At 44.0% G+C, this 10,871-nt stretch overlaps 1 protein-coding gene across 1 annotated transcript in view; it reads left to right on the top strand.

Annotated features, from left to right (window-relative positions):
* The window catches only part of Zwilch (zwilch kinetochore protein), a 34,755-nt gene that overhangs the window by 7,759 nt on the left and 16,125 nt on the right, over nucleotides 1-10,871 (top strand). The window contains exons 2-5 of the mRNA XM_023712640.1: nucleotides 449-500; nucleotides 5,061-5,156; nucleotides 6,742-6,860; nucleotides 9,786-9,985. Of these exons, the coding sequence (XP_023568408.1) occupies nucleotides 449-500; nucleotides 5,061-5,156; nucleotides 6,742-6,860; nucleotides 9,786-9,985 (467 nt within the window). The remainder of the gene's footprint in view (nucleotides 1-448; nucleotides 501-5,060; nucleotides 5,157-6,741; nucleotides 6,861-9,785; nucleotides 9,986-10,871) is intronic.

The raw sequence follows: 10,871 nt of genomic DNA, 5'->3' as shown, positions 1-10,871 counted from the left end.
AGGGACCGCGGTTCAATCCCCCAGCACCACATGCCAGCCAGCCCGCCCCCTGGTGGGCTGAGCTGGACACACACACACACACACACACACACACAAAATAAATAAATAATTAATTAAAAAAATAAATAAATAAAATAAAAGACTGGTGGCTGGGCATGGTGGGACACCTGTAATCCCAGCACTGTGGGGACTGAGGCCTGAGGAGCGCTGGGAGTTCAGAGCCAGCCTGAACTGTATAGCGAAACCGTGTCCCCAAAAGACAGACATAAATAAATAAGTTTTTTGGTTGCTTTGTTTTTTTCTTCTAAACCTAATTTGTACCGTTTTCCACTGATGACTTTGGACCTCCATTAGTAGTTTGCCTTTTCTTTTTCTGTTCATACCATGCAGATAGAAAGTGCTGGTTAACTTGTGAATTTAAATAACAAGCTGTGGTTCTGTGTTTCAGGGAATTTAATGAAGAAAAGAAAGGAGTCTATAAAGAGCCATTTATCTATGAGGTATGAGCACTTTATTTGGTTTTAAAATATACCTCAATCTTAAAATAGAGGAGTTTTAAATCAGGTTTATTGAGGTGAACTTACACATTAAATGTTATCCTTTTTGTACAGGTCTTTGGATTTTGATAAATATATTTAGTCTGAAAAGTTTCTCATTTGTCTTCATAGTCAGACTTTCCCCCTACCACTAGTCTCTCGCAGCTACAAACCTGTGTTCTTTCACTATAGCTTTGCCTTTTCTAAAGTCATATATAAGTAAAATCACACAGCCTGTGGGTCTGGCTCTTGCACTTAGTGGAATGCATTGCGGACTGCCTGTGCCAGTGGTGGTAAGCTGAGGGCCTGCGTGTCGCAGTGGGCTCCCTGAACTCTATGTCAGCGTGTAGGCCAGTACAAGAGCTGTTTTTTCTAAACTAAAACCTCAGATTCAGGCTTAGTTGCAGCGCTGACACCTTGTGATAAATGAGTGGGTTTGGGATGCAGTTGGCTCTTGGTCTCTAACAGGCTGCTCTCTGTTTCCTGGGTCAGCAGTGCCTGGCCTGGTATTGCTGGGTAGAGCCGCTCAGTGTGACCTACTGTGGGTTGAAAGTTTTGGGTGCTTGAACATTTTTGATGATTATGAACAAATTATTTTAAATATTCATATATTTATATAGAGTCTGAAATGTGCCAAATATTTTATAATTAAACTCTTAGATGGAGACATAAAATGTATATCTATAAGTTAATTAATGAAGTAGATTCTAAAATTAATGTATACGGGCCAGGGAGATAGCTTAGTAGAATAAGTGCTTGCCTGGCAAGTGCAAGGGCCTGAGTTCAATCTCTGGCTCCACCAAAAAAAAAAAAAGTGAAAAATAAATAAATAAATAGATTTAATACAATCCCAATAAGAATACCCACAACAGGGCTGGGGAGATAGCTCAATAGATTAAGCGCCTGGCTAGCAAGTACAGGTTCCTGCGTTCAATCGCCAGTACCACACACACACACACAAAATACCCATAGCATTCCTCACAGAAATAGAGAAAATAATCTTTATTAATTTATTTTTAATTTAAAAAATTATTAATTTGATACAGGGTCTTGCTACAGCCTCCGCAGTGCTGAGGTCACAGGTGTGGGCCGCCACGCCTGTTTGGGGCTGGCACTGTGCTCCTGGGATTCCAGGGCTGGCGTGGCATGCAATACCGGGGATTGAACCCTGGTCCTTGCACTTGCCAGGCAGGTGCTTACACTGCCGAGCTATCTCCCCAGCCTGAGAAAACAGTATTAAAATTAATATGCATCTGGAAGGGACCTAGAATAGCAATCTTGGACAACAAGAGCAAAGTAGGAGGTTTCAAGTTACATAAAAGCTGCAGTGATAAAAATAGCATGGTACTGTCATGAAAACAGACATGTAGATCCGTGGAGCAAAATTCAAGATATAGAAATAACCCCAGGCATATTCTGCCATTCTTGATGTTTGACAGAGGGGTTAAAGCACATGAGCTAAATGGTCTGTGGAAGCGGCTGTCCACGTGCAGAAGACTAATTCTAGACATGTGCCTCACCAGGCACTGATCTAAAACCAGAACGGATCAAAGATCTAAATATTAAGATAGAAACACTTAACCCAGAAGATAAAATAGATAAAAACCCTTGACATCGTAGGCATAGGCACGAGCTTTGTGAACAGAACGTTGGTTACACATGATTCCGATAGGAAATCATACTGAGCATCAACAGATGAGAGGTAAGAGAGTGAGGAGACAACCTGTACAGTGGGAAAAAAGAACTGCTAATATTTAGAATATATACATAAAGAACTCAAATTATACTCCCCCCAAATAAAAGACCCAACTAAAAATAAACAAGTGAAATTAATAGAAAGTATAAATTACCAGTGACTATATGAAAAAACCCAACATCTCTGGCCATTGGAGGAATGCAAATTAGAACAATGCTGAGATTCTATCTTCCTCCCGAAAGAATCACTGTCATCAAGAAATCAAATAATAGCCGAGTGTGGTGGCACACACCTGTAATCTTATCACTCAGGAAACTGAGGCAGGAGGGTCACCATGAATTCAAAACCAGCTTGGGCTATACAGTGAATTCAAGGTCAGTCTGAACAACGTAACAGGACCCTGTTTCAAAAAGGAAAAAGGACAGGTGAGTTAGCTCAGCAGACTTAAGTGCCTGGTGCAGGAAGCAGGGTTCAATCCCTTGCACCACTTGCCCTGCCAGCCCACCTCCAGATGTGCTGAGCTGGCCACCAAGCGTAATGGCGCACTCCTGTAATCCCAGCGCTGGGGAGGCTGAAACAGGAGCATCACTACAAGTCTGAGCTGTGTAGTAAGATCCTGTACCAAATACATTTAAAAAAAGAAAAAAGGGCCAGGCATGTAGCTCAGCAGCACAAGCATCTGCCTGGCAAGCTCAAGATCCTGAGTTCTTTTTGCTGGTACAAAAAAAAAGGGGGGGGGGGACTGCAGAGATAGCTTAGTAGAATAAGTGCTTCCCTGACAAGCGCAAGGGCCTAAGTTCAATCCTCGGTTCCGCAAAAAAAAAAAAAAAAAAGATGATGGTACACGCATGTAATCCCAGCACTTGGTCGGCTGAGGCAGGAGGATTGCTGGGAGTTTGAGACCAGCCTTGGCTACAAAGTGAGATCAAGGCCAACCTGACCTACATCCTGAGAACTTGTGTCAAAAACAAACAAAAAAAAAAAGGAGAAGGAAGTCAGTTAATAACAGATGCTGGTGAGGCTGCCAAAAAAAACAAACCTTTCTATGTTGTTGATTAGAATTAAACTAGTGTAACTACTACATGAGTAAAAAATGGAAATTCCTCACAAAGCAGACTAGAAATCCCACTCTGAGCAGGGTGGCATATGCCTGCAATCCCAACACCCAGCAGGCTGATGCAGAATCACGGAGTTCAAGGCCAGCAGGACTAGCAAGACCCTGTTTCAAAGCAGAAGTTCCATTTGAGCAGCTGTCCTGAAAGAGTTAAAGTCGTAGTGCAGTGGCCATTGCATACCCATTTATAGCAAAACAGGTCATATAACTAAATCTTGACGTGTGAGTGGCAAAGCGAGCACATAACAAAATCGTTGAGACAGCCCATCTGCCCATCAGCAGGTGAGTGGGTGATGAAAGTGTGGTCTTTATGCACAGTGGAGTGCTCTTGTGCTATAAAGGATAAATGGGTCCTTTGTAGGAAAATGGCTGTATGTTGAGACCATCTTAAGTGAAATAAATCAGACATACAAGCTTAAATATAGCATGGCTTCTCGTAAATGGGAGACCCACATATAAATAAAGGTCAATGATAGACAGTAGGAAATGGGAGAGAGACAGGTTGCAGATGGGAAGAGGACCAAGATGAGAAAGGGGGGAAGGAGGAGGGGACAGAAAGAACAGAGATTGTACGTATGGAATGTGTTGCAAATGTACTAATTGAAGTTTTAAAAAAAATTATTTATATGCCTTCAGAAGATATCTGGCAGCATTATAAACCAACCGACCTAAGAACAGTAGTGATTATCCTAGGCAATAGGATTATGGGCAGTTTTGTTTTTTTTTTTAAACTTCTCTTTTTAAAAAAAGCTATGTAGGGTATTTAGATGCCAATAGAATATTTACCTCTGACAGGACACACACACACAAAAAAAGAATAAAAGGAAAGATCATTTTGTATTTATATATACAAAATAGATAAATTTACAGCTACTTTCACTCAATTCAATGAGAAGAAAGAGGTGCACTAACAGTGTGTGGACAGAATATCCTGTGTGCTTCTTGTACTATGGATAACCACTAAGAAGATAACAATGTACAGTGTATTGACTATCAAAACTGTCCTATTAATCAGCTGTGAAACTGTCTCATTCATATTTATTTCTCAATTAAAAAAAAAAAAAGAGGGCTGGGGAGATGGCTCAGTGGAATGGGCACTTCCCTGGCAAGTGCAGGGGCCTGAGTTCAATCCTCAGTTCCGCAAAAAAAAAAAAAAAAAGCTATGTAGGGCTGGGGATACTGCTCAGTGGTAGAACACCTGCCTGGCAAGTGCAGGGTCCTGAGTTCAATTCCTGGTACCCACAAAAAAATAAAACATCCCTGATATTCCTTTATTGTTTTAAAAAGCTGTTTTTATGTTTTTTAAAGTAAGTATGTTTTGGGTTTTAATAAAAACCATATAGTACCTATAAACCAGTACATTCAAGGTTTTTTTTTTTTTTTTTTTTTTTGCGGAACCAGGGATTGAACTCAGGCCCTTGTGCTTGCCAGGCAAGCGCTTATGCTACTGAGCCATCTCCCCGGCCCCTACATTCAAGTTTTTAAGTGGCATCGTACAATCAGCAGCAAGGGCAGTATCAGTAGAATGCTCATATCAGGGAGCACAGCTGTTAACAGTCGAGAGCGGAGCGCTGTGGTGCGGCCCCAAGCACAGGCGTGCTCTGCAGGGCACTGTGGGGGGTGGGGTGAGGGCTCGAGGCATGAGCAGAGCTGTGACAGCGACTAGATGAAAATAAATCTTTGTGTGACACTGCTTGGCCTTTGTCTCTAACAGGCGGATGTTCAAGTGCAGCTGATCAGCAAGGGTCAACCAAACCCTGTTAAAGGCCTTCTAGGTGAAAATGACTTGGTCTTCATCGTGGAAAAAGTGGTAAGCAGTGGTTCAGATTCGTGGTGCCCAAAGGCAGTTCCCTGGGAATAACCTCAAGCATACACATTTTTCTACTGCATTAGTAAAAGAGGATACTAACTTTTAGGAATAAGTACCTTGCTGTTTTGTGGAAATATAATATCAACTATATACGTACTTTTAGATTGTCTCGTAGTTTCATTAAGAAACAGAAAGAAGCAAAATTATTAATTCAGTAAAAATGCCTTTTTTCTTCTGTTCTGTGAAGTTTATCGCACACATAGGCTGTGCTCACTCCCCAGTGGAGATGCTGAGCGGGTGGTCTCCCCAGACCTTCCCTTGGCTCACTTGGGGGAGCCCTTTATGATCGTGTCCTCCCTGCTGGCGACCACCGAGCCCTTTCCCTGCATTGTAGGTTTCATGACATCTTTTCAATAACGTCATGAATAAAATCACCTTTTGGGTTTGACTTCCTTCACTCAGTATGATGCCCTCCAGATGCACCCAGAGTGTTGCGTGTGTTAATAGCTCATCTCACGCTACTGCTGTGGAGGATTCTGCGGTAGGAATGTGCCGCAGTTGGGAGCAGTGGCGAGCAGATGTTGGCTTCGCCATGTGGCACCTGTATCTGCAGGGGACACTTCTGTTTTCCTACCTGTTAGCTAGGTGTGGGGTGCACGCGTATGATCCCAGCACTCGGGAGGCCGCACCAGGAGGATTGCTGCTAGTTTGAGGCCAACCTGGGCTACAAGTGCGCTCACAGCCAGCCTGCACTGCATAGTGAGACCTGTCTCAAAAAAAAGATCCACTTTGTTTAACTGGGGACAGTGATAGTGGCTTTTATTTGTTTTTAAGGCAATCTTCCTACCTCAGCCTCCCTACTAGCCTGGCCAATTATGGCATCTTACCTTTGTATTTTTATGAGGAATAAAAGATAATTTAGATAACAGTACCTACTACTACTGAGGCTCAAGAATTTTTTTTTTGGCTGGCTCAGGCTGCCTTAAGGGCAGGTCTGATAAGGCATGGGGAGCTGGAGGTCAAACCGTGGTCCTCTGCACCTGACTGGGTTTGCCCCAGCAGGCACCTAAACAACTGAGCTAACCCGCAGGCCCCCCTTAAGAAATGTTAACACATACTGTCTTTCTTGCCAAGGCTGAACTGTTTAATAAATAAACGGATTACCCTGTACCACCAGTGGGAGCTGGGAGCCCTGAGCAGAAGTGAAGCAAGAAGTGAGGACAGTGGGCCTGAGCTCATTCCCGGAAAGGAGGTCTTCCGGTCTGGGGCTTGGGAAGGCCCAGTGCAGTGAGCGGTGTCTTGGGGGCTTCCCGTGGCTCTTCACCGTTGCCTCGTGGTTGTACTTCTCTGGATGCAGCAGATGCTTGTTAGCCCAGTAGCAGTGAAACCAGTGTCTTTAGGGGCAGTGGGAGGTGCTTCTGGTACACCCAGACTCACTGGGATTCTTGCCATAACCCAGTCGGCTCTGCTCAGGAATTAGATGGATAGTTTATGTTCTGTTTGTAAGACACTGTCTAGTGGTGAAGAAAGTGGCCTATCTTAAAGGGTCTTTCGTCTGGTTAAATAATTTAAAACCCTTTTCAAGCCTTTAGAAAAAGAAGAAACAAGTCATGTTGAAGAGCTACAGTCTGAAGAAACTGCTATTTCTGATTTCTCTTCTGGTGAGAATGTTGGGCCACTTCCTTTACCAGTTGGGAGAGCAAGGTAAGTTTTTCTCAGTATAAAGGCAAGTTTGGAGGATAGAATTTAATTTATTTATTTTTGAGACGATTTCACTATATAGTTCAGGCTGTCCTTGAACTCACTTTGTAGCCCAGGCTGGCCTCGAACTTGTAGCAGTCCTCCTGCCTTAGCCTCCCGAGTGCTGGGATTATACCTAGCTTTTGGATAGGACTTAAATTGAAGCATTCTTATAAACCATGAAAAAATATATCTATCCCCAGATAGATACATAGGTATAGATATCCCCTCTTCTGCCTCCCCTGAGATGTGTGCATCTGGCTAAGGTTGCTCTGCTTGGTAGCACACAGCTCTCAGTCACGGAGACAGCAGTTACCTTCCTCTCCGCCCTTCTCTGCCAGTTCTTGTCTTTACTTTTTACGGTTTTCCATGTGTCCAAGCTGGTTCCTTCCCAGCCTCTCTTCCTCATTGCTCCTAGACTTATGTTCATCAAGGCCTGATCTTTTTTTTTTTTGATACTGAGTTTCACTATGCAGCTTGGACTCATAGTGATCCTCCTGTCTCAGTCTCCCCAGAGCTGGGATTACAGGTGTGCACCACCATGCCTGGTTTTACATGGTGTACCTGGAGTTCTGGGGCCTGCATGGCATGCAATACCAGGGATCTACCCCACGTCCTTGGGCTTGCCAGTGAGGCACTTAGACCGCCGAGCTATCTCCCCAGCCTTCTACCCCCAATCTCTGTCATCTTGCTCCCTGCTTAAATACCCTTTGCTGGCTCTTTATTTATTTATTTATTTTTTAATTATTTATTTATTACATTTATTTATTGTGTGTGTGTGGCCAGCTCAGCCCACCAGGGGGCGGGGCTGGCTGGCATGTGGTGCTGGGGGATCGAACTGCGGTCCCTGTGCTTTGCCAAGCTTGTTCCAAGTAGGTACTTTAGACCACTGAGCCATCTCTCCAGCCCTTTGCTGGCTCTTTAGTACTTCGTGAGAAACCAGATTCCTCACAAGCGACCTGTTGGAGCCTGTTTACCACCCTGCAGGGCCTTGGCCAGGCTGCTGCTATTCCCAGTGGGCATCTGAAGTATTCAGGGGACTTCAGTTGTCCTGCTGATCCACGGGAGCTGCTGGCCTTTAGTGGCCCGGGCAGCAGTGGTGAGAGCGCTGCAGAGCATACGCACCCAGATGCTGGAACCCTGCAGCTCCGTCTGCTGGGCAGCTTCCCCTTCTGCCTCCCTGTGTTGTAGCCGTACGTGGAGGCCAAGTCCAGCCACAGGAGCTCCGGGAGACAGAGCTCAAAATAATCATGACAGAACAGTAACAACTGTCACAGAAGTCACAGAGACTTCTTTTGATTTTGTCTGTTCACATCACTATGTTGATCCATCTCTTCTCACAGCTTTGGGGTGGAGGCTGCAGTCGGGCCCCTTCTTTTCTCCATTGTTCATACTGATTTCTTCAGCCAGAGTTGCTTTGCTGTCATTTCTTTGCTATTCTTGCATTTCAGTTCTTCCTTCTGGAATTATTGTACTTTCTTTTTGAAGAGAAATCCCTTAGAAACTCCTTTCCTAAACATGATTGAAAGTCAAGCCACATTTTGGAAAGTTTATTGAAAGTCAAGCCACATTTTGGAGTAATTTTAGATATCCATTGTAATTACAGAAAAATTACAAGAATAATACAGAAGCCTCTGCATGTGCCTAACTCAGATTCGCCATTTATATTTTGCTGAACCTGCTGTCATTTTCTCTCCTTTCCTGTCTGTCCAAGTAGACATGTAGCGGCAAAACAGTCTATGTTTATGTGCAGATGTGCGTGTGACATATATGTTATGATCTGTCATGACAGCTTTGTGGTATCTTTGGACAATGTACATAGCAATTGAAATACAGTGTATGCGTGTATGCACAGGAGGATCTGCATGTGCTCCATAGATAAATGCACAGTTTTTTAAGTGAAGTAGCAATACTGCCTTGGGGACATTGTGTTCCTTTACTCCTAAATTCTTCATCCTATATAGTAGGTACCTTAGTTGATGAACTTAGATTATTGTATGATTTAGGGGAAGATGGCTGCATTTGTGTTTGTGTGGGGAAGATGGCTGTGGTTATGTTTGTCACCCGATAGAGTTTGTGAACAAATCAAAATTTTGCTGAACCCTTTTCCTTGCGAACTAAATTGTTTACAAACAGAAGCAAGTGTTTGTGAAGCGAGGTGTTGCTGCTGTATTTCGTAAGAACAAGTACTACAACGTTCTTTTATGTAACCATAGAACCATGATCACAACCAGGACATTTAGGCCAGGAGTTGTGGAGACACACCAATAGTCCCAGCACTTGGAAGCCTGGGGCAGGAGGATCACCGCATGTTCTAGACCAGCCTCAACTGCATACTGAGACCCTGTTTCCAAAAAAAAAGTTGAAATCTAACATTATGACAGTACTATTATCCAATGGAGGGCTTATAATCAGGTTTCCTTAAGGGCCCGAGGGACCGTGATCTTGAGCACTTTCTGGTACAGCTGCTGGCTCCACTCGCTTCACCAGCTTCTCTCGCACCCTTTTTCTGTTCCTTCTGCCCCCTCAGCCCCCAGCCCCAGGCCTTGTGCTCCCTGCAGCAGCTCCTGTGCAGCCTCATACAGTTGTGTGACTGGTTGTTTGCCAGTCACACTGTTGTTTCTGGTGTGTGTTCTTGTCAGCTTGCTAAGTTCTGCTCCCTTTCCTCTGGGCGAGATACTACGCATTGATGTTGGTGCCCCTAATCAGTTCATTTCCAGCTTCTTCTCTCTGGGAGACCCTTCCTTCATGGTATCTTTTATAAAAAAATTCTTTTTCTTCCCCCTTAGTGGTCATAGGGATCAAATGTGGAGCCTTGAGTGCGGCTGCCCCTGCACCGTGCGCTCCGCCCAGAACTGTGGTCTTTTCTTTCTTGCTCTTGCTTTGCAGACAGCTCATTGGGCTCTACACCATGGCTCACAACCCTAACATGACGCACCTGCAGGTCCCGCGGCCCATCGCTGCCCTCCCGCCCCTGTGGGTCAGATGCGATGGCTCGGATCCCGAGGGCACCTGTTGGCTAGGAGCTGAGCTCGTCCCAGAGGGCGATGGCATTGCTGGGGTGGTCTTATTTGCCGTCAGTTGTAAAGGTGAGTGCACCCTCTGCACTGTGAGTGTGTAGTTACTGTTTTGTGGGTTTTACAGAAGATTAAGTACTAAGAGGAAGGCATACCCTGGAAATTTTTTATCACATCAATCTAATGTGTAACTTGTAATATATATGAGGTGTGATTTTAAAAATACAGTGAATGTTTAATTAAAAACATTATTAAAAAACTGATTATAATTCCAATCTCAAGTGGGGGTTTAATTAAATCTTGCACCTTTGTAAAGAATTAATGTCATTTTTGTTTGCGTTCTGGGAATCAAACTTACGACCTTATGTTTGTCAGGCAAGTGCTGTGCCACTGAGCTATATGCCCAGCCCTTGCACTTTTTTTTTTTTTTTTTTTGGCACGAGGGTCACCCCGTGTCGCTCATCTGGCACCTGGTCTCAGGTACTCGTCCCACTTCAGTGAGTAGCTGAGAAAGTCTACAGGTCCATGCCACCAGCCTGCCTATTTAATTAGGTTTTTGATGGTAGTATTGACCTTCATTGTGCTTTCATTTTTTAAAAATAAACATTTCCTTTTCTGTGATTTAAAATTCAGTTTCAACCATTATTAGTACTGACTTATGGTATCTTTACAATTTAAGAGATTACTTTTTTTTTCAGGCAGAGTCTCACTATGTAGTGCAGGGAGGCCTTGAGCTCATGTATGTCCCTCAGGCTGGCCTCAAATTTGGATGCATTCTCTTGTCTCAGCCTCCTAAGTGCTGGGGTTACAGGCATGTGCCACTACATCCAGCAAGAGATTACAATTTTTCAGCTGTAACAATGTAATTTAGGGGGACAAGGAGATGGCTCAGTGGAATAAGCGCTTCCCTGGCAAGTGCAAGGGCCTGAGTTCAATCCCCGGTTCCACCAAAAAAAAA

The sequence above is a fragment of the Octodon degus genome, unplaced genomic scaffold (genome assembly GCF_000260255.1).
Source record: "Octodon degus isolate 3935 unplaced genomic scaffold, OctDeg1.0 scaffold00026, whole genome shotgun sequence".
Taxonomy (NCBI): domain Eukaryota; kingdom Metazoa; phylum Chordata; class Mammalia; order Rodentia; family Octodontidae; genus Octodon; species Octodon degus.
The sequence above is the reverse complement of the archived record's forward strand: the minus strand, read 5'-3'. Positions and strand labels throughout refer to the sequence as shown.